This window comes from Myodes glareolus, chromosome 2 (genome assembly GCF_982192425.1).
Source record: "Myodes glareolus chromosome 2, mMyoGla1.1, whole genome shotgun sequence".
NCBI lineage: Eukaryota > Metazoa > Chordata > Mammalia > Rodentia > Cricetidae > Myodes > Myodes glareolus.
The window spans coordinates 72728167-72752656 of NC_142027.1; the positions used below are offsets into that span (position 1 = coordinate 72728167).

The 24490-nt window shown below is 40.8% G+C and overlaps 1 protein-coding gene across 3 annotated transcripts in view; it reads left to right on the top strand.

Annotated features, from left to right (window-relative positions):
- The window catches only part of Fgf12 (fibroblast growth factor 12), a 532634-nt gene that overhangs the window by 316639 nt on the left and 191505 nt on the right, over window positions 1-24490 (top strand). For all 3 annotated transcript variants that reach the window (XM_048453929.3, XM_048453928.3, XM_048453927.3), the window contains one exon: window positions 3005-3115. In XM_048453929.3, the coding sequence (XP_048309886.1) occupies window positions 3005-3115 (111 nt within the window). The remainder of the gene's footprint in view (window positions 1-3004; window positions 3116-24490) is intronic.

Consider the following 24490-nt stretch of genomic DNA (forward strand, 5'->3'; position numbering starts at 1 on the left):
TTCTTGGAACTCATTGGCTGGCCAGGTTAGCAGGGCCTGTGAGAATCCCTGTCTCCAGGCAGATAGTGCTTGAGGAACAATACTTGAAGTTGTCCTCTGGAATCCTCACTATCACCTCTCTATCTATCTATCTATCTATCTATCTATCTATCTATCTATCTATCTATCTACCTACCTACCTATCTACCTACTTGTCATCTCCCCCCCACACTTTCATGCATGTGAAAACATGTACACATATATGCACATGCCTTTCTGCACATGAATACACACATATGTAAGGGGATCCTGCCCATTACTGAAGTGGCACTGGTATTTTAGCCTAACTTAGACAGAATTAGTCCTTGCTTCTGGGGAGGGGACATCATGCCACATTGCTTCACTCATTCAGCAACCCCCACCGACACGAGTGTAATTTGTGTTTCATACATTAGCTGAGGTGCACAGGACTTTTCCCCCATCCCCGTCTCTTAGGTTCTTTAGCAGAGATCGACAACACATGTATGTTTTTAATATGAACAGGATGCTCTATATGTCAAAAAAATGGTCCTAGGTATTTAGTATTTCTTTCACATACAGCAAGACACTCCCCTCCCTCACCCAAGGCCAACACTTATATTGGCCAGCCGTTCTTCAAGGGACTGCTTTTGGCTGGAGCTAGAAAGGCTGGTAGGGGTAGAGAGACCATAACGGGTCACTGTTCTACAGGTGGGCAGCACAGCTCAAAGTGGCCTGCACTGGACTCTGGGCATGCTCAATAGATTTGCTAGTCTCCCGTGAAATCTCTGTGGTCCAGGACCTTTGTGTTTCTAGATCATCACACAATTAAGACCAGGACCAGCTCTACCTCCTCCCTACTCTTGGCATAGGGAGGTGGTGTAAAGGTCTTGTGCTCATTATTCTGAACAAGGCTTACCAACCTGAATCCCAAAAGTCCCAACAGGGGGATAGCATCACCATGGCAGAAAACAGTGTTTAATTGCAGGTGCAGAAAGAGAAGCAGGAGGAAAACAAACAAGAATTTGCAGGCCCTAATGAGTAGTTGGCCATGCATCTCATTACCAAAGGGAACAGGACTTCCCAAAGTGACCTGAAGCTTGTCGGAAAGACATGGATTGGGAGACCTTGCCCCTTTCCTACTGTCATTTTCTCTCTGTCTAGTCTCAGCCTTCACAAGTTCAGTCAATATTTTGCCACAAAAGACCCAGGAGGCATGGAATCTGCTCTTAAAGTGCCTTCTTCATCCTTTTAGCTCCCTTGATTTTTATAGTTGAAACTTTGTGTGCTAATTAGGATTTATAGATTTGTGCAGTTTTCTGGTTCATACCATCACATAGTTACTCGTTTGACATTCCGAGTGCTTGCTGTATGAGTAGAATTTTTTTTTCTCAAATCCACATGAGAAACCTGAGATGCAGATGCCAAGACCTTTTTTTGCTTGGGATGCCAAGAAAGCTGGGGCTTTTGGATGGGTTTTATGCTCTAGAGCTGAGTGGGTCATACATAAGTCTTTGCCTAGCCATGCCAGTTTGTTGAAGCTGAATGCAGTTGTTTGTTCTGTAACTGTGTGTTTCTCTGACGTAGCCATGGTGTGCATATAGGGTTCAGTGGGTCTGTGGAGACCAAGCACTGAGGGCAAATCCTGTCTCCACGAAGGGCAGAGAGCAAATTATAGAAGGGGCATAAGGCCCACTTAGTTTGATTTCCAGCTTGTCTCAATAAGGAAATTTAGATCTGCAAATTAGACATATTTAATTTAATTCAAAAGAATATATTGCTATTAACCAGAATGCCTAGTTTTTAATTCCATTTCATATTCACTCCTTGTTTCAATTTTCTTAGTATTTCTTTTGTTTCTTATGACACTTATGGTGCCGAACACATTGCTTATATTTCCAGTTGTGGCCGTCAAGTCACATACTGGATTCCTCTTAGAACCAAATACCATGAAAGTGTTCAGTTTGCCTGATGTGTTCCTAGAGAGGGGGAAAAAGTGAATTCCTAACTTATACTGATGGAATAAACACAAAGGTCTAGGCTGTCAGGCACAAATTCAATGATGATCCTTCCAGAGACATCATTCTTAACTTCAGCACTGTGGTTTCCATCTTTGCCTCGGTTTCTGCCATTAGAGACAGCACTGTCTGTTTCTGCTTATGTTTTAGGAAATAGCTGGAGCTGTAAATATTCTGTTAATTTCCATCCAGCACTAGACAAGAAAGGATGGCAGCGCCGTAGAAACCAGTTTGTTGCATCATCACAATGGAAGACCTGTAAATATTTATATAAATTGATATGCCGAAATATAAATGTGCTCTATCAAGAAGTTTGATGATTTAGTTATACAAAATGTCTAAAAGTGAGGACCACTATGGCTTTATTTTTTTTTTGAAGAAGTGTTTCTGACTTGAGGCTTTTGCTGTGTTGCATTGTGTTAGAGACATGAGTTTTGTTGGGCCCCTCTGTGGTGAAGGGTAACTGTGCAGGTCTCATTCCTGCACAGATTTCATCTTGCTTGTAGTTCTTTTTGAATGAATTTGACCAGAATTTCAAAACCCAGGTGCTTCTGACATGTACTTGACATACAGAAATGAGAACTCTTCCAGATCCCAATTATGATGTCAGGAAACATAGGAGCTGTCATGGCATTTTTGCCTTTTCGGTGATGCTGGAATAGAGCCATAAACTTGGGGACATCTTGTAGGAAGACACCATCTGTAGAAGAAGGGGGAATGATTTACTTTTTAACTTGTCTGTGTTTTCTAACCATAATTAGTTTTAATATTTACTGACACATGACAGATTTCAAAGCATTATGGTTCTGCCCCTAGGAAGAAGAATGGCATAGCTATTACACAGAAACAAGCCCCTTCCAAATGCTAATTTCAATATTTATAACATGGGCACTTATGCCTTTACTTACGGAATGTACTTAACAACTTGCAAGTGGTGCATTTTTATAAACAAAATAAAAAGCGAATAATTATTTCATCTTGTCTTGCAGAACCCCAGCTGAAAGGGATTGTGACAAGGTTATTCAGCCAGCAGGGATATTTCCTGCAGATGCATCCAGATGGTACCATTGATGGAACCAAGGACGAAAACAGTGACTACAGTAAGGAACATCAGCTATTTTCAATGCTGTGCAAATTGAATATGTGGCCCAACACAGCCATGCTGCTTTTTGGACTATTCGCTGATAAATGAACTAGTCTTCCCCATTTAACCTTCTTGCAGCATTAGCCTCTTATTCTCTATAGAAAATAAAGCTCTATATCAGAGGAGATATGTGTTCATTGAGAGGGCAGGGTGCTTGAAAGATTTTCAGTAGCCATTAGATGCACATGTCTTCTTACTGGGTTGTTTCTTTGTCAGTGAGCTAAGCACTCATAGAAATAATACAGACTTTCCAACACAAGGTGATATTTAAATCTTGGACCAAAGTGACAAACGAATTATAATTCTCAGAACATATTTTTTGGTGGAAAACATTACTTCTTCAGGCAAACATGAGATACATATGTATATGTCATTTCATTGTGGTTAAGGACAACATCTGAACATCATCATGGTGTTCAGTACATGTAATTGGAATGACTTCGTAAAGACTGGTAGATCTGACGTGGACTTAAAGACAGTCTTGAAATAAAAGTTTCGAATGTTAACGATTTTTTTTAAAAAAAAATCTCCCAGAAGCATTTTAGAGTTGACAAGTTCAGAAGGGAAATGCAGTTCATCAAGGCACGAGGGAATGTATTTGGATTTTGAAAACAATGAATACAGCATAAAATATGCTGTAAATCTTAAATTAACAACGGCATTTGAGGCAAGATTTAAAACTCTTAAAGAGCTGAGACGTTCCTGTCCACCCCTTTTGAATTTTCTTTGTTTACTTAATATTGTGCATTACAAAATATGAATTACAATAAAGAAAAGATCTTATTATGAAGAATCCCATTCCACTTTTCTCTCGGTTTTTGGCAAAGCAGTTGATTGCTTCATTGTGGTTTGCACTGTTAATTTGTGTTTCCATGAATGCATTCTCTAAGTGGTTCAAGCTTTCAATTCAGGCGAGAAGAATGAAGTGCCCGTACTCCCTGCATATGTTGACCATCTATTGCATCTGCACTTGAACGTCTGATTGGGAGAGCCACACTTACAAACCGAGGCAGGGAACTGCCTAGCTGTGCCCCTCGTGTTGATTGTGAGGTATCTCTAGACTTCAGTTCCATGTTTAACACAAGAAATGACTAAAGAGCAAAACATTAGCAGCATTTTCTTTCAACACCACCCAAAGGACATTTTTAAAAGTTGAAAAATTAATGTTACCACTTGCAGCAGCCATCCTGAGACCCTGGGGACATTTCGGAAGAGAAGGTGACAGGACGGAGACCTAGAGGAGTTCTTTAAAATATCGCCTTCTGCATGTGAAAAAGCCATAGTAAACATGCACACATAGCAGCCAAGACCACAAGAAAGACACATAGAAAGGACAGGGAAGTTGGAGAGGGAAGAGTTGAGAAGAAAAAGGAGGTCAGAAGGATTGGAGTGGAGTAAGAGAAAGTAGTAGGGGGAGCCTTCATTGTATACAAGTAAAAAGCATCAAAATTGAAACCATTTAAATGAAAAAGTTATAAACTGATAGAAACTGATCTGTTCCCTAAACAAGTCATGTAGCCATTCTCTCTCTGTTCTTCAGGAGGCTGCCTGAACCCAGCCAGGTGTGTAACACTTTCTACCCAGAGGAAAGAGGGTAGCAAACAACATGGGATCCAAGCACACAGATCCTTCATTGTTGCCAGAAAAATAACTTAAATCTGAGTCTAGGCACATCACATACTTGAATCCATGCATACATACATACATGCATACATACATGCACATGTATTCCAGGCATACATGAAAAATACATAGAGCACCAGAATTCCTGATACACATGCACCACACGCATTAAGGGTCACTGATGATGTGTTTTATAAAATGCTCACAGAACTGATTTAAACTCAGAAATTTATATCATTGTTTTTAAGCTAAGATGATCTGCCGTGAATAACTTTGACAAATTATTATCAAAATAACTTCAGTGTGCACACTCTAACGTTCATTTAGATATCAATATGAAAGTTATTGTTTTAATAATTCATACCTTCTCTTCAAGAAAAAAAATTCTGCTTTTCTTGATTATCAATATCATAACTTCCCAAATTTGACTTTGCCTGTTTAGATATGATATGCTATAGCCGAATACTCATTTGGATGAGTGAGTTTATTCAGCACCTAACAATTTAAAATAAAGGAGTAAATAGTAAGTGTTATAGAGATAGTTGCATAGACAGGCAGATATATACAGGTAGCAAGATATCATCCAAACATTCAGCAGAAATCAACAGGGAAGACTTCATTGAGGCCGTCATTGGGAATTCTAGGAAGAGGAAGTCTATGGCATAACAGAGGGTCCCTTGGGTGAGGCTTCCAAGTGAAGAAGAAAAAAATAAGTTGGCAGTGGTCCATGTTGGTGAGTGGGGATATGGGAACAACTGGGGACAGAAATTAGGGTTAGATGTATTCTATTTTTTTGTATACCTGTGTGAGATTCTCAAATAGGAACATATAGAGATGATATCACAATGTCTCACAGATGCTGGGAAGCTGAGACAGTAAACTTGAGTTTTGGATTGAGATTTTAACCCATAGATGGAGTTAATCCCAAGAACGAACTGGTTTCTCTTTCCCACTACAGGAGCTCTACGATATGGGCTAAACAATAGTAACCTCTGTTGGAGACAGTTCACCTTCTAGTTCTTCTCAAGGGCAGGATGATCACACTCTTGGATGACCTTGTAGTGAGGGGCAGCCTATTCCAGCAAGGGGACCTGAAGGACACTTTGAGATCAATGTGCTTGGGTTCTGAGATTAGGGAACCATCTCACTTCAGAGCCAGCTTCTCAGTGAGCTCCAAAAACACAGGACAGTTTACCAGCATAACATACATTACACATACTGTTTTAAAAATAACCTCTTCTGTTCATATGCTGAAACCACTCTTCATATCGTCTGGTGTATTTTAAGCTTTTCTTTAAGTCAGAGCATTGTGTAATATACATGTTACGTTCTGTCATCCATTTTATTATGGTTATGAGGCTCTTATCTATGTCATGTGTCTATTAAGGGTGTGCCATGATGCTGCAGTATGGAACATGCCTTAAACAGATGGACCTTTGGGTGCCATTTTAGATCCAAATTTATATCCATTTTATTCTTGCTTTTAACTTCTGTGGCTATGCAGCATATTTGTTTTGCTATTTATTTATTTATTTCATCTCATTGACCAGAACGTAAGCTCCCATGTGAAGAAGTTTTGTTTTGGTCCTTTATTATATTTATAATAGTCTATTATGCATAATACACATTTGCTGGCTGGCTGGCTGGCTGGATGAATGGATGTGTCTTCTTGTAAACAGGTTTTCCAATGATTGGCTAAATGATTCCCACCTACATAATGTTTACCTTTTACTAGTTTAAATTTTATTTTATTATTTTGTGTGTATGGGTATTTTGCCTGCCTGTGTGTCTGTGAACCCCATGTGTACAATGTACCCAGAAGTCAAATGAGGGTGGTGAATTCTTCAGAACTAGAGTTACAGATAACTGTGAGTGGTATCTGAGTGGTGGGGATGGACTCCAGGTCCTCCGGAAGAGCAGCCAGTGCTCTTAACCACTGAGCTCCAACCCTACCTTTGTTTTTTGAAATAATGCTAGATCTTAGCAAAATGAGATATTGTAGCAAACACATTTGTACTCACAGAGCTTTCTCTAATACCATTGTTCCATACAAAATAGCGATCAAAACCAGGAGATGTACATGCATACAATGCTATCTACTAGGTTACAACATCCTTACGTCAATTAATGAACTTCCTCCTGACCCTCTCCCACAACCCGTACTAATAAAAAATGTCAAATGAAATAATAATTTTTTAAAGTTCTTTTCCTACGTGGAGACAAAGGCTAAACAATGCCAGAGAGACATTCAAATTCAACTCATGTTTTTAATAGAAAAATTATAAGCCTTTAAGTTGTTAACATGCCTTTTCTTCTCCACTCTGTGTGGGTGGGGAGCAAAAGCAGTTGATTGTTTGAAAAAAAGGAAAAAAAAAAAACTCTTGTTACTATACGCATCTGCCAGAAATGTTTTGTTTGGTTCATTAGGTCCAAACCATCTTTACCATGACATCTTCAGAGAACTGATAGACACCTGCTCTTTTGTTCATGGAGAAAAGACTAATTATATGTAATTGAGTACAAAGCAAATGGGTTTTTTTTTTTTTTTTGCAGTGGCAGATAAGAATCGCTACAAATGGAATGATAACAAAAATGCAGGGCTGTGTTGGAACACTGCTACAAAAAAGACAATTGCAGCTTGGAGGGTATTAATAGGAATATTTTACATAAAATTTAAAAGCTCATTATTCTGTTCTATACGTTCTCACGGGAGATCCATTTGAAGAGATTAAGCAATGCCGCAAAGAGAATGATGATGATGTAACCAATTGTATTGTTCTCGTTTCATTGGGGGCAAAATACAGGAAGTGCCCTCTGCCTGTGGAGAGGGGCTGCAAGCTAAGGTTAGCGTCACTGTCCGACTGGTGAGTGGGCTCCATATTGAACCCACCTGGAGTGACGGGAGATGGCCATGGAAAGCCCCTTTGTGTAGCATGAAGAAGCAAAAGGTTTGAGTAGTCTTGGAGTGTGGGGGGGGGACCCTGGAAACCCCCCCACACCCTCCAGTCCTTTCTTTTCTGCATTATTTTTGGGAAGGAAATTCAAGCATGTGGGGCAGAATTATAAAGGCACAAGTGAGCTTGCAGCTCAGAAAGCGTGTGAAGAACAGCATTGCTAGCCCTGTACTTAGCAGGTTGGAGGTGGATTATAAACCATGCCATGGGTACAGTCCCGCAAGGCCCCGGTGATGGGATGGATGAAAATAAAAGCAAGTGCACTCAGGACCCATGTTTGACCACAGACACAACAAGGATGCAGGAGAAATGACGGAATGGCCACTTTTCAGTCCTGGCTGGTGAGCGTCACTGCTATTTCATCAAGCAAAGCCTTCAGGAGAAGACTTTTTAAGACAAACAATAGAATCACGAGAGAAGCCCAGTTCTCGGAGTCCTTCCCAAATCACCAACCACAGCCAAATCCAGTCTGTTCTTTCCTTTGTCTTCTTCACCAGGCTCTGACGTTCTGCCGTGGCGCACAGCTCTGGTGCTTACTGTGGAGTCATTACACCCACATTTGTTCAAACATGGGTGTGTTTCTGGTATTCCCTGAAGGGAAGACATCGACACCATCAAAGCGACATTCTTTCCAGACCACTCTCCCTAACCTAGGCACATTCTAGATTTTTTTTCCCCTGCTACGTTCTCTCCAGCTGTTCCTCGTCTGCTTTCCTGTTCACTTGCTTCCTTGTCATCACAACATGTATTTGGCAGATTTTTTTCACATTAATACAAATTTGATTGGAGTGGTTTAGATACCTAACTTGTGGGCTAAAGAGTTGGCCTGGTGGGTAAAGCATTTGCTGTGAAAGCTGGAAGACCTGTATTTCCGTCCTCAGAACCCTTATCCAAGTGGGAAGCCGCAGTGTGTGCACACATCTGTTACACTGGCTAGCCATACATGACTAACTAGCTGAGGATACATAGTGAAGTCTGACACACATAGTGTGTGTGTGTGTGTGTGTGTGTGTGTGTGTGTGTGTGTGTTGGCCTCCTTAAGACATAAGCTTTATTTTTTATTTTTTGTTGAGTTAAGCTGAACACTTCTTTATATGCCATATGAACCTTGTAGTTCTGTGTTACATCATTTTATGCTACTCCATGAAAAAGACCTTCATCATTTACATTTTATGTAACTTAAATCTACACAATATCATCTTTGTTCTTTGTGTTGCACAATGTTTTTGCCAAGTTTGTTGTCTTTGAACATTTTTGTATTGACTTTCTATTCTATTCCACTTTAAAGATGGTTTTATTCTGTTTTCTTCCCATTTTTTTTAAGCTACTCACTCCTGTTAAGCTTAGTGACACAGGCCTATACTAGGAAAGATGTGGCAGGAGGGTCAGAACTTTAGGGCCTATCTGAGCTACTAAGTTTAAGACCACCCTGGGCAGTTCAGAGAAACCCTGTTTACAAACATGAGGTCAAAGGAGAGCTGAAAAGAACAAGAAGATTGTGAAGCGGTTGCTTAGCATGTTGACGGCCCTAGGTTCAGTCCTCAGTACACACACACATACACACACACACACACACACACACACACACACACATATACTCACTCACACAAACACACACTCAAAACCATACTCACACACATACACACACATTCATAGGCAAACACTCTCAGACACATGCATACACACACATTCTCACACTCACATACACACACACTCACAGGTAAACACACTCAGACATATGCATACACACACATATACATTCTCATACTTACACACACACTCACAGACAAACACTCTCAGACACATGCATGCACACACACATATACATTCTCACACTCACATACATACACTCACAGGTAAACACACTCAGACATATGCATGCACACACGCATATACATTCTCATACTTACACACACACTCACAGACAAACACACTCAGATACATGCATGCACACACATATATACAATCTCTCTCACACACATACTCATACACACACTCACAGGCAAACACACTCAGAACCATGCATGTACACACATATACATTCTCTCACACACATACACCCTACTCTTCCTAGACTGAAAATTTCAGTCTCTTGTTTATTCTAGTAATGCATATTTCATTTTTTCTTTTTTTACACTTAACATATAGGTAATTTGGATTCCTTAATTCTAAGTTTATAATATTTCATATTGCTGTCAATCATAAATATAATTATGGTTTATTATATCTCATAATATTTTAACTTCATTATGATTTTAGTGTAAGGAAACGTATTTCAGAACTGCCTGTATCTGACTTTTAGGAATCTAATTGTAAATGTAAGAAGTTAGTCATCCAGTTATGTTTTCTATACAATACTAAGCATATGATGTTTTGATACCACTAGTCACAAGCATATAGACACAGCCAAAGCCAGCAGGAGCTCATCCTGCCCAACTCTGAACAGAAACAAGAACCAAATGTTTGCTTGGGGGAAAATTGTCAAGGGAATCGTGTATCTAGTTATAAGGGCATACATACAGATGCCTCCAAAAGCTTTGAAGACATGATGGGTCTTTGGGGCCCAGACTTTCTTCCTCTTTCACATGCTTGAGCACATTTGTTAGAGCTTTTGGCAGAAAAGCAATGCTGTATCTAATTCTGTTTTCTAGAGTCATCTGTATTTTAGGACATTGTCATTACTCCTTATGAAATTATACCTGTAGGTTGAGTTGAAAGAGAAGTGAGTGGATGCATTATCCAGCGGGTATCCCCAGACCAAGCTTTTATCCTGCCAAGCAGCACTTTGGTCCATGCAGGGCTGACACTCCTCATGTTATTTCCTCTCAGTAGCACAATTAGCTGTCACTCTTAACTTGTGAATTCATTTACTCCATTGGCTAATTTTTTTAGAAAGGAAAAAAAAATCTTTGTAACCTGATTTGGAGCTAAAGAAGGTATTCCTGGCATTTATTAGAAATGCATATTTTGTTGTTAATAACATTGCCTCCAAATTATATTTGTGGAAAGCTTGAACAAGACCCATTTATTTCCTTGAGTAGTTCAGCACTTTATTGGTATCACCAGGACTAACTCCCTTGACTCCTTTAACCTGGATCTGTCACTTTCTTCCTGATGGGAGATTTCTTTTTTGATGGGGAAATTCTTGCTGCAATGTAACTGCTAACTTAGAAAAGGAAAACAAGAGACAATTGAAATGGTGCTCTCCCACAGTTTATAATGTATTTGTAGGTGGGATACATGGGTTTAGAATCTTTTTAAAACCACATAGCTAAGTGGATTCCTGAATGCTGGTGAGGCTTAAGTTGCCTTTAGTGTCTTCTTGGCTGCATGAGATAGCTAATGTGTGGCCTTGGGTCCATCACATAAACTTTCTCCCATGTAGATGAGCTTGGGTTGTATCAGATGAGAGGGACATATACCCTCTTAAACCCTTGATACTCCCTTTCTTTCCTTTTGTGCCAAAATAAATGTGTGCCCAGTAAATCTTTTTGTGGCTTACCCCTCTTTCCCTGAGAGGCATATTGTAAGCAGATATGAAGTCATCAGTTTGCAAAGCACTGCATCGTATCGTTGAGGTGCACGCAAAGTCCCAAAGAGTCCCCTGCATGTCCATTGCCATCCAGGATGGGGCTTAGCAGGACTGTGTGTGCCTTGGGGCTGGTAATTTTAACTTTTCTATGTCATTAATTCATCCTTTCCATAAATGAGAGTGTAATGGTCCTTAGATCTCAGGAATTTTGCATCTATTAAGTGAGACAATTTATGAAAAGTGTTCTAAATAGTAATTCTTAATAAATCTCATCCATTATTATTATCTTGTCATTAGAGCCAGACAGCCTGTTTTGTTTGCTTGGATTTTTGGGGAGTGGTTGTTTGCAAGAAGCTCATAGACAGTAGCTGTTTTGCAGAAGTAGAATTCTTTGCATTGGCTGCTGTTGGGCAAAACAGTCTGATGTGCTTCCATTGGAGGGTATTGAAATAAGTAAAATAGTTCAGAAGGTGTGGAGTCCCCTTACCTGCATCATCAGCATTATATAGGGGATCTTGTAGAAACAGATCCTCCAGCTCAACTTTAGAGAGATGTATAAACAAATGTATATTTGAGAAGTGACAGATGACTTAATAGTGTAAGTAAAATGATGTACTACATCGTTTTATGCTTTCATGTTTTTACACATGCTGATTCTTTTTTTTTTTTTTTTTGAGCATCGTCAGTCTTATTCATGTGGTATGATGGTTGGTATCATCGACTTGAAAGGACCTAGAATCACCCAGGAAGTGGACATCTGCCTGAGCATATTGGGGAATTATCTTGATTATGTTAGTTGAGGTAACAAGACCCACCCACTGTGGGCGGCGCTGTGCCATTCCCCTGTCTGGGCTCCTAGACTATAAATGAAGAAAGGAAAATGAACCACAGCTCCTATTCAGCCCTCGCTGCTTCCTGATTAAGCTTGTGATGTGACCAGCGGCTTTAAGCTCTCCGTGCTTTGATCTGCTATGACGGATCCTGAAACTGTGCATTGGAATACACAGTTTCTTTCTCGAATTGCTTTTGTCCAGGGTCACTTGTCACAGCAGCATTAAAGTTAAGGCACAGGATGATGAGTCACCCCCCTCATAGCAGAGCCCCTCTCAGTCCTTCTGCCCCATCTATGGCACGCCAACTCCATGTATGCTCAGCAAATGCACCTGGCCACAGATTCCTCACTTCATCTACGCATCTGTTTACATCTGCACAGATCACATTACACTCACGGACTAGCTGCATCTGTGCTTCCCTGTTTGGGTACGACTTAATTATTTGTTCTAGCAAGCAATGAACACTTTCCAAGATCCCAAACCGCAGGGACACATGTGCTTTCTCTCCTTGAATTACTTCAAACAAAAACAGTTGGGCAGATTTCGGCAATAGACACATCTAATTTTTCTTATTCTCCTGCCCGCTGCTTAAAGCCCTAAGGCCTTCAAGTTCAGGGTGGCTGTGGCTCTCAGTCAATGGCTGTGAAAAAATAACGTAGTACAGACCCTGAAGGAACAGCTCGCATCTACTCAGCATCACCCATCGAGAGCTGTAACTGCTTGAATCTAGGACCAGGTCACCCGGATTCCACCCTGCTGAATCTTTAACAGTCTCTTCTCTGCAAAATGATACGTTTATAAAAGACAGGTTTAAAATCTGAAACTTTTCAAGTTTATAAGTTGACAATGTCTATTTTTAACTTTTGAAGGACTTTTAGAAATGGCAAAGATGTTGGATCCAGCAGTGCAGTTGGTTTTGTACTGAATTTGAAAACAATGATGCAATTCCCTCCTACCTTCAATAAGCATACAAACCTGAGTCAGCCTCCGCTGTCTTTGACATTTGCAGTTGTTTATTTTCTAGGGGATCCTTTAACCTTACGTTTCCTTGCTCAGCTTGTTCAACTTCTTCCTTTTCTTTTCGTTTCTCATTTACTGTGCACATTGCTAAGAAGAAAGCTGAAATTTGACTAGTAAGATTTGATGTAAGTTAACCTCCTGCCTTCAGGTTTCTCCGCCCCTGCTCTCTGTCCTCCTTGCTGTTCCTCAAACTCGTCAGCTCTGTTCCACCTGAGGGCACTAGAATAGGCATAGGCAATCCTCTTGCTCAGCATCCTTCTCTCTAGTAAGTGTATTTCAGTCGGTTTTTTTTCCTGTTTTTTTCTAGATAAATTTCAATCTCTGTTATTAACATTCTCCTTTAGTGTCCCACATTCTTTTTCATTTTCTAGAGCTCCTTATTCCATAAGCTGTCTTTATTGTCTAGTGATACTACTGAAGCAATCCCATACAGAATACAAATTCTTCTCCATCCATACTTGCCTAGTCTGTCTCTTCAAGCAAGGTTGTTGGTCTTTTGTTTTGACAGTTCCCTTTTTTTTGTGCTTTCTTTAACTGTAAAGTCTTCTTTCCCTTCTGAACAAACTGCATCTCTTATTTATACAGTTGCAGCTGGAGTATTTACTGTGTGTGCAGCTGACTGCCCCTGCAGCACAGGCTGGGTCCTCTCTGGATAATTATACGTTGGCAAAAAGCATACCTTGGCTATGTGCATAACTCATGGTAGTTAAGTTTATGGTGAGTGGCTAGTTTAATTATTTATTCCTAGTCAAAATTAAATAAAGGAATAGGGACAAATTCTGAATGATTACACATGTGGGCTGGTGTTTTCAGGGCATATTGCCTTGAAATTTAAGGGAGGGATTATATATCTTCAATAAGGGGACTCAGGAAAATAAAATGGTTATGTGCTGACATGATTTCATTATATTTTTACATTTATTTCTTTTACGTGTGTTTGGGTATGGAGTGCACATGCCGTGAAGCATCCCCTTTTTGGGGGGCGTTGATTTTCCCCTTCTACCATGTGGGTTTCAGAGACTGATCTCAGGTCTTCACTCTTGGCAGCAAGTTCCTTTTCCCACTAATCCGACTCCTACACCCCAGGAACTTTTTTTAAATCCGTAGGTTTGAGATGTGTCTGCCTTTGTAGTTAATGTTTACTGAGCATTTTCTAATTGTTTAGTACTTGCTTGAAATTTCTAGAAATTTTGCTTTTATCTTAGACATATGTAAGAACAGGAACTGCAACTCTTCCTTTTGAGTAAACCGAGAAACAGGGAAATGAAATAATTACCCCGTGACTGTACTGATATTAAATAACAGGTCGGGTTTGAACTCAGGGAGTTTAACTCCAGAGTCCTGGACCCAGGCTACACTGTAGCCCCAGGGTCTCTTTCCTGATGATTATCCCTCCATTCCTAGCAAATATTTCTTTATATTGTGTGCATGCATCCCTCTGACAACACCTACCAAACATTAAGAAGGGAGTGTAACTGACAGATCAGTATTATGATGCTATTATTTTAGATGGATAAGCATTGAACTTGAGAATTTTTTTCCTCAACATGTTTGGTAATTTTAAAGAGATTGGATCTGTTTTCCTATTTCACATTATCTGACTAGGGAAGTTTGACGTGGGTGGGATGTGTCTGTTTGTGTGTATATACGTTTTCACATTTTTTCTAGTGTCCCGTAGACAGTGGTACCGAGCAGGCATTCAGCCAAGAGCTAGTGTGGCTGCTCTTCATAAACTGCTTGCTCTGACACTGATATAGAGCGTGGGACCTCCATCCATGTAACCTTATGTCTGCACAGCCTTACCAAACCTACTGCATAGTATTTTGGTGAAATCTTTTAAGCCATTCTGCAGCAGTTTTACCTACTGCCTCTTCTTTTAGGAACCATGGGAGCCATCACTCTTACTGTTTCTTCAGTATACACTTGGGCTCATTTGCCGCACTCCAGACTGGAGGAAACACACAGGAACTGTGTGGATACCTGAATAGTCGTGGGTACCATAGAAATCTCCCCATTTACCAGTTGTGTGAACTTGGAAAGATTAGCGCTTTGAAGCCTCAGTTTCTGCTGTGTGTGTGTGTGTGTGTGTGTGTGTGTGTGTGTATGTGTGGTGGATTGACATTAATGTCAAATTTATGCTATTTTTCACTCATGGAAGGAAGTGGCCTGAGTTTCTCCTGTTTAGAGAAACCCATGCTTGCTGAAGTGTAGTCAAGAGTAATTTCGGGGAAGTGGAGCACTTGAGCAGAGACTTGTGTCATTGTGAGCAAAGCACTCATCACACGCTCAGCCGTAGACTTAGCCTTCTCATCTTTGTGAAAAGCAATTGAAGTTTAATTTAATTGGGCATCGCCTGGCTTTTCTTGGGGGAAATGTTAAAAAAAATGCCTGTTCTTCATTGATAGGATGCCAACAGGAAACCGAAGTATTCCACCCAACTCTAGCTTGTTGAACTAACGAATTTACTGTGGCTACTTGCAGGCGCATATGTCAGGGCCTACAGAGGGGACTCCCACATCAAGGGTCTGCTTACAGACACATGGGCCAAAGTTTTACTGGTGGGGGGGGGCAGGAGTGTCTTGAAGACAGCTGCGTCATCAAGGAGCCTATCCCAGAATAAATAGTAGTTCATGAAGACTGTATCTAGGAAGCTCCAGGAGCGACTGGTTTAGTTTGGAGGAAAAGGAGAAAGAACTGAATTCTTTAGTTTTACTTTAAACAGTAAAGTTTAGGAACTTTACTGCAATCTGGTGGCTCTACTTTGGGGAGGTTGTAACGATTACTTCTTTGTCCTTGATGACTGATAATTTGGACGGGGAAACCCCAACATTTCCTGTGCAGAAGAGCATGGCTCCTGTCCTGTCCTGTGTTCTAACGCTCTCGAACGATGCTATCACAGAATCACCTAGAACAATAGGATCAAAACCTCTAAGGTTAGAACTTTGGAATCAGTGTTTTTTAGCAATAACCTAAATTATGGATTTTGGCATGAAGCAGAGTCAGTAGAGTGTTTATATATCCATGTGGGAAGCCCTGGTCATGGTCCCCAGCATCACATAAAAGAGGGTTTGGTGGCATATACCACTAATCTCAGCACTTTATGAGTGGAGAGGGGAGGATCAGAAATCCAAGATCATCTCGCTACCTAGTGAGTTTGAGAACCATCTCAAATAAAGTGCAGTTATTCTTCATGTTTGCCAGTGTTTGGAAGATGATACTGCTCAGTCAGTTCTAGAGTTTCTGATCAGAAGGTTGGGCCAGATTTTGCGCGGTGGCGGTGGCAGTGGTCACATCTATACCACCTTCACACTCTGATTCCGATCCCAGAAGGTTGGGCCAACCTTGGTACTGTCACTTCTAGCCCAAGTGCACACTCTGAGTGGCATTGCTGTGACAGAGAACTGACCCAACCTCCAGGGAGTAGCTCTGACTACAAAGGGATCTGATTAAAATGTACGTTTTGATATCAGGAATCTTGGATGGGGCCCCACACTTTGCCTTTCCCCAAAGCTCCAATGGATGTAGTTGATGTCCAGTGAGCACGTCAGGAGTGTTGGCCTGGTGGCTGGTAAGGTTTGGGAAGCATCAGCGTTTCCAGGGAGCTAGCTCCAACCTTAATCTCTTGGGTCCAAGATTGTTTTTCAACATTTCTGCACAATAAAAATCAACTGTAGAGTTAAAGAATGTTGATTTTTTTCCATCACAGAGATTATTTAGTTGATATGGCTGTGACCTAGACATCAGAACTTTTTTTAAAAAACAAAACAAAACAAAACCTCCCTAGAATTCTGTGTTATGTAGCAGTTTGTGAACCACTGAGGTAAACTCATCTTGGGTATTTCAGTTTTGAAGTTTGTGTTCCAAATTTACATGAACTTATTGTGCAACTTCAGCTAAGATTTTTAATTAGCTTAAAGTACAGGGTTATCATTGCAGTATCTCCTGAAATATTTTTCCAATATTTTGTTTTAAAAGTAGGTTATATAGCTGGCAATGATAAATCTGTAGTTTGCCCAGCTGGCTCCACTAAATTTCCACAACATTCTATTTGCCTGACTTTAGACAGCTTCCTCTGGTGTTGTTTCAGGCATCTGCCACATGGTGATTGACTGTTAACCATGGCTGTCATGCAGATACCGCACTTTCATACAGATCAACATGCTGAAGGTTAAAAGCCTTCTAGTTATGGAACTACAAAAGGGAATTTAAAGGCTCCTTCCAGTTCTCCAAACATTAGAGTTTGGTTGGACCTTCACGTAAAACCAAAACTTGATGTCAGATACCTCTGGTACTGTGGAGTGATCAGATGAATCATGAGATTTCAACGATCAGAGATCCCCAAAAGCCATGTACTCAGCAGAGGTTAGTTTTAAATTGAATCTTGAGGAATAGGAACAGGACACATAAGCTAAGATTAGAAAAATCAAGTTTCAGATAAGGAAGCAGGCAATCACTTGGTGGAGAAAGCTCCTGCCGGGTTGGAGAAAAATGAGTTGACTAGCTTGGAAAGAGATTGTGTGGAGGAGTTGCTGGGCCCTATTTCAGAGTGGCTCGGATTACATTAGAAGGGTACAGAAGTTTCTGTGGCCAGAAAGAGTCCCTGAAAGCTACTCAGTGGTCACAGGCCAGTGAGGGCAGGATGCAACGCCCTGGAAGCGCTCTAGCTGTTCTTTAGAGCAGACATGAGTCAACGCAGAGCTTTTATGTGGAGAATTAATAAGGGAGGAATTAGCACTTTATTTTTAAGTCCCTTTGTATTCGTTCCATTTCTAAAAAGTCTTGCCACACTGTATTTACTTCTATGGACACTCTTAACAATGCAGAGTGAGGCAGGCATACGCTGTTGTGTGGTGGCTTATGCTAACGAGGCTCCCAGTCCAGATTCAGAATGACTGAAATAGTTGACTCAAGGTGGCTTGTACTTCCTCTGTGTGATTTGAGCTAAGAACTGAAGGCTCATATTTTATTCACTGGAATATTTCCAGTGCCTAGAAAATTCTGTCTCAGGCTCCCAGTTTTGCCCACCATTACTCTTTTTCTCACTATCTTTACAAGTGCTTGGATTCTAATTTCTTCACTCACCTCCTCTTCACAAACAACAACTATCCTCTTGTAGCCACCAGGACTTAGGTTTCATCTCAGGTTGTTAGCTGACTTTATGATCCTGGGAAAACCTTAGTTTTGCCTTTTAATTTTCTAGTCTGTAAATATGACCCCACAGAACTTACAACAAATTTTTAAAAAATATTTTTAACTAACTGTTACCATGACAAAGGTCACAAGTATCTCCTTCCACTGCTGTGTTACAAGTACCTTGCTCTGTGTCTGGACTATGCACCCTGCATTAGTGACTCAGACTAACAAAAAGTGATGTCAGTATCAGCTGCAGCACTGAGTGGAAGATCTGTAGGAGATATAATTGCAAAAGTTCTACAGCAAGCAAAGATTTTTTGGATGTTTTGCCTTGCCCATTGATCTTGGAGACTGACACCTGTACCATTCATTGAATTCCCCAAACGACTCGGAGACACATCTTCTGTGTAAGACGAATTGGCTGCGGAGTATGAGTGATGACAGGCATTTGCTTCCATTATCGATAGTGATTTGCTTCATTTTTCATCCTAAAGGGGGAAAAAAAGACTCCCGTTGAATTGACTTGTTAATTATGCAGGGCATTTTCAGCATCTCTAAGGTATCTGAGGGTGATACGGTAATCTCATCATTAAAAACTAAAGGCAGGCCCTGTCTTTGAGCTCAGGTGTACATATATGCTAGCTTTTGTCAAAGCAAGAGATCACCAGGCAGTACATCTTCACCAGGCTGGAAATCCGCAATCTGTGCTGTCAGGCAGAGCTTAGAAGAAAAATCTTTGTCTCTAAATCCCAGACCACTAATCAGTTCCATAAGTCAACAAATTCAGTGGGGAGACTGAATCAGCCAGTGAGATTATTTGGCCAGTTGTTTATAAAACAGAGCACCAGACAGAATGCATCGAGCTGGCACACTGGGAAGTATGCTGACGCTCGCTTGTGTATGATCTTATTTAAAGTATGTATTGTTTGTGAGTCTGGGATATGCACTGTGGAAGACAAAATGCACAGCTTTTCCCTACCTCATGATATTTTAAGAAAGCTGAGGTAAAACACGGGGCAGCTGCCATCCAGCCCTCCCACCTCCAAAACTCCAGATTTAGAGATGGAAAATAATAAACCAATTAATGATGCTTTTTGTTTTACCTTGATAGCCTGAGGTCCAGTTTGTTTCTGTTGTATTACTTTCATTTATCTTCATAAAAGCCCAGTGACCTATACAGTCCAAATAGAAAAGACTCCTAGTCACCAAAATCTCAAAGTGGGTAATGTCACAACAAGGAACTATCGACTTGCACCTCATGCTGACTTTGTGCTCCTGGCTTGAATACTAAAGGAATGAATAGGGCCAATCTTATTTTTTCTTTTTTTTTCAAAGTTTATTAAATTATAAAAGTTTCCATTTCCGCCCCTCCTTCCAACACCCTCCCACTCCCCCCACTCCCTCTCCTCCTCCCTCTCCATCCCTAAGAGCAGTCAGGGTTTCCTGCCCTGTGGGAAGTTCAAGTTCCTCCCCCCTCCCTCCAGGTCCAGGAAGGTGAGCATCCAAACAGACTGGATCCCAAAAATCCAGTATATGCAGAGGAAACAAGTCCCAGCGTCATTGTCAATGGCTTTTCAGAAAGACTCTGGGCCAGCCACATTCAGAGAATCTGACTGGATTACGTGCTCGTTCAGTCCCAGTCCAACTGGCCTTGGTGAGCTCTCATTAGATCAGTCCCCTTGTATCAGTGGGTGACCGCACCCCTCACGGTCCTGATTTCCTTTTTCATGTTCTTCCTCCTTCTGCTCCTCATTTGGACCTTGGGGGGCTCAGTCCGGTGCTCCAATGTGAGTCTCCGTCTGTATCGCCATCCATCGTCAGATGAAGGTTCCCTCTGGTCTTGCCTTCTTTGCTCATGTTCTCTTTCCTTCTGCTTCTCGTTTGGACCTTAATTTCTGTAGGAAATGCTATTTTAAAGTATGAAGTAGAGTTATTTGTGTTGTGAGTGTGCAAGGCACTCTGGATATCACAAAACAGAAAGTAAAAATCTCAACGTTTAATAGTCTTTCAAAGAAAATTGCTAAAGCAGCTTAATTTCAGAAATAAAGCTCACCACTTATGCATACAGTACATACAGTACAGCCTCAGCCATGCGAATGTACATTAACCATAGCCAGAGTAGCTCAACAGGATGCTAGTATTCTGAAAGGTTGTTGGCAAATAAATGATCTATCTACCTGATACTCTTGAAAATACCACGCTTAAAGAGATACCCATGTAAATACACAAAGTTGAAAAGTCTGCGAGATAGGTGTTGTGTGTAGAGTACAATAGACTGGGATGAGGGCTCAACCCTCAGTTTGAATAAGTAAGTCCCATCCTCCCATAATTTATGTAATCACCTTTGCGTTGAAGAATAGAAGACTTCAGTGTTTTGGTTGTTTTTTTTTTTTTTGCTGATCATTTAATAATGGCATTTTATTATCGACAACAGAAAAAGGTTGCAGAATTGACGTTAGTGAGTCATAAATAAGCGAAGTGCTAAAGACAAAGATTAATTTCATGACTAAGGAAAGACGAGTTGAGTGGCTTACAGATATTATTGTAAATGCTACAGTTAAAAATACGTCAATAGTCTTTAGGATTGAGTGAGAAAACAACCGTCTATCTGCTTGCTCTCAGGTTAAGGCTTTGTTATTGAAAGAGGCTATTCATACTTTAACAGAATGTTTCTGATGAAAGCAGCTTCAAAACATCGAGAAAAATTAATTTTCAGTATCTTCATTCTCTCTCAGTGTCTTCCATTAAGGGTCTAATGAGTCATAAGGTTTTTCTCTTCTTCTCACTGCCCACCAGAAAAAATTCAACCAGGAGTTTGAAATGCAACCACACTTTTTAATACCAGTTCGCTCTAACAAGCACAAGGACATTGTCCTTGGAATTCATTTATGGGGCCAAGGGGATTGCTCAGTGGGTAAAAATGCCTGCTATGGAGCTTGGAAACCGAACTCAATTCCTAGGACCAAACCCACATGCGGGGAGGGGAGAAACAACTCCTGTAAATTGCCTTCCAACCGTCACATGTAAGCTGGAACATACACTTCCACACACATGCATGCATGCACAAAATGAAATTTAAAATGTTATCTCTGAGTACACCAATTTTTGTACCTTTCAGGAGATTTCCTTCGAACTTTCTTCTTCTTGTTTGTGACTCCATTGGCTGAATCTTGTATATTTTATTTATAAAATTTGAATTTATTGTTATCTTTTTGTCACTTGTGGTATATAATACACAGCTGGAAATTAAACTGAAAATAGCATAGTATTTTAAAAAACACCATTTTTCTATTGTGATACCATTTTGATAGATGTGTATGTTAGTCAGGTGCTCTAGCGGAACAAAACTCAAAGGATATGTGTGTGTGCGCGTGCATGCGTGTGTGTGTGTGTGTGTGTGTGTGTGTGTATTAAACTAAGTAATCTTTAAAGTAACAACCACCGCAGAATCATAGCTGAGTACTTCAGCTCTCTAGTTATGTGGTCCTTGATGCCGAGGGCCTCAGCAGTCAGTGTTGTCCCGTGATAGCTCTGTCTAGAGCGTAACAACCCATAGTTGATGTATTCAAAAGGTTGGGTGTCTCAGTAACTCCAATCCTGTGTGAGAATCCCAGAAGATTCCCGGAGAACTGCTGGTCTTTAGTGTACAATGGAAGCTTGGAAAGAAAATGGTTCTGATATAGGGAAGGAATCAGTAGCAGCCACCTGGAGGCAAGGAGAAAGCTGGAACAAACAAAGATCGAATAATCTTCCCTCTGCCATACCGCTTTATTGGAGCTGCTACAGAAGGCACAGCCCATGGCAGAGGCAACTGGGAGGCTCCCTACTTCAGTGATTTTATTTGTGGCAAGTTGACATTAACAGCGATCACAACAAGGTATAATACTTTGATTGCAACAAACTGTATCTGCAAACTGCCCCTTCCTTTTCATTCCTTCCAGTCTTTCATCACTCTGTAAGCACCGAGATCTCCTGCCACACAGCACACACACATGTTCTCTCACGGGAGCCCCTGCCCTCTGCGCTCCGCACGCAGCTCACGAACTGTATGGAGTTCCTCTTTTCTGCTAGATTCCATATTCAAATGCATTTCATGGGCGGTAAATATTAACTTCCATTTCTCTTGCATAGTCAATTATGGAAATATGACCTAGAAAGGATATGAATAAGCAAGCTAGAGAATGCTGATGCTTTTATTTATTCAGCAAACATTGAATAACAGCTTCTTAGACCAGGGTTCCCTGTTAGGCCAGACGAAGAGCAATAAAATTTTCCAGTGCCTTCAAGTGGAAGGAAGCCTGGGAAGGACTCCCAGAGGGGTGTGTTTCCTCCGGGGATTGATCTGTTGGGCTCGCTGCTCATCCCTGCGCTTGTAGGGCATTTGACATAGTGTAAGTGCACCATAGATCTTTATGAAAGTAACAGAGCTCTAAACCAAGCATAGTTTGTAGGTACTGACAAAGTTCTGTAGACGTGTATGTCATCACATACAAAGAACACAGACTGTGACCATGTTACCAGACAAGACGTGGCAGAAGTGCCCTCAAGAGATTTGCACTCAGGAATGGAGGTAGACAGGTAAACAAATTATTCTCAGGCTTCTGTGGGGCTCGGGTGGAGCTAAAAATATTAGAGCCTGAAGGATGAAAAGATGGGGCTGGAGAGACGGATCGGTGATTAAGGGTGCTTTCTATTCTGCCAAAGGACCCGAGTTCAGTTCCAGCACCCAACTCTGGGCAGTTCATCACCACTTGTAACTCTAGTACCAGGTGAACTGACACCCTGGTTAGGGTATCTGTAGGCCTTTGCACACACACACACACACACACACACACACATACACACACACATTGTACATTCACAAAGACACAGACATACACACACCTTTATCAATAAAATGAAAATAATAATCTACATCTGCAAGTGGGAAAACAGTCTTTCCAGGTAGAGATAGAAGATAAAAAAAGAACAAAATCTATTCTATCTTAAAGCCAAGAGGAAGTTAAGAAATGGATAAAAGCTCTATTTTTGATTATTATAGTGGGCGGAGTGGGTGACAGGTGATTTTACATTTTACACCTGTAAATATAAGATGGTGTCAGGTTGTAAGAAGTGGGGACAGAGGAGACACCAGAGGTTTTTAGCAAGAAAATGGCATGAGTAGATGTTGAAGAATGGGGTGGATTGGAATAGCCTCACTTCTAAGGGGCATAAGGATGAAGATCACATCTAGTAGTGATTCTTACCCAGTGTGAAGGGCTTCTGTGAGCCAGCATGATCTCTGGATGAGGCAGAAGTGAGGTTCTTGTCGCATTCTGAGATTTTAGGGGCCAAGACGAAGACTTTTCCTAAGAAAACTGACCTTTTAAACATTTATATCATTGTTAATTGTGTGTGTGCGCGTGAGCATGTGTGTGTGTGTGTGTGTGTGTGTGTGTGTGTGTGTGTGTGTGTGTGTGTACATGTGTTCAGGTTCCCAAGGTGGTAGGAAAAGCCATGGAATCCTTTGAGCTGGACTGAAGGTGGTTTCCGATTGTCTGATGCAGGTACTGGGTGTCTGAGTACTGCTAAAGCAGTTCTTAACAGCTGAACCCCTTCTCCAAGTCCAGATGAGGAGATTTCTTTAGCTCTTCACACTCAAAAGTCTTATTTAAAGTTGTTTACTGAATCTTTGCAGCAAAAGCTAAGTCTCCAGAAGCATTCCACCCAAAAGCCCTTATCACCTTGTGGTTTATAGAGGACTTTTTCCATGTGGTGTGTACTAGTCCCTTACCAGTTATTTATTCTTTCCTTAAATCCCTCTAGGAGGGGAAGCCATTGAATGACTTTCCTGTTCCAATTCACTTGCATTAGCCATGCTTCTAACCTTTGACAGAGAAGCCTCTTCTTTCAGGGTCATTTTTCTTAGGTTCTTTTCCCGTCATTCTTTCTCACAAAAATATTATTTAACTTGATACTTACCAGTATATACTTTTATTTACAATACATAAGCACCTTGCATTTAACTTGTACTTTGAACACTCATTCTGCCTTCATTAGCAATTTCTGTCAGAATTAGGGAAGGTTTTGCATTGCATAGATTTAAATAGTGAGGACCTTTCTTTTCCTGAAAGCAAGGATTAGTGATTGAGCACTGGACCGCTGCCACACTCCCAGAACTCTCTGGGACTCCGCTTCTTCCACCCATCTGCCATCACTCACTTGGGAATAGCCTTTGTTTTCAAGTCTGAGATGAT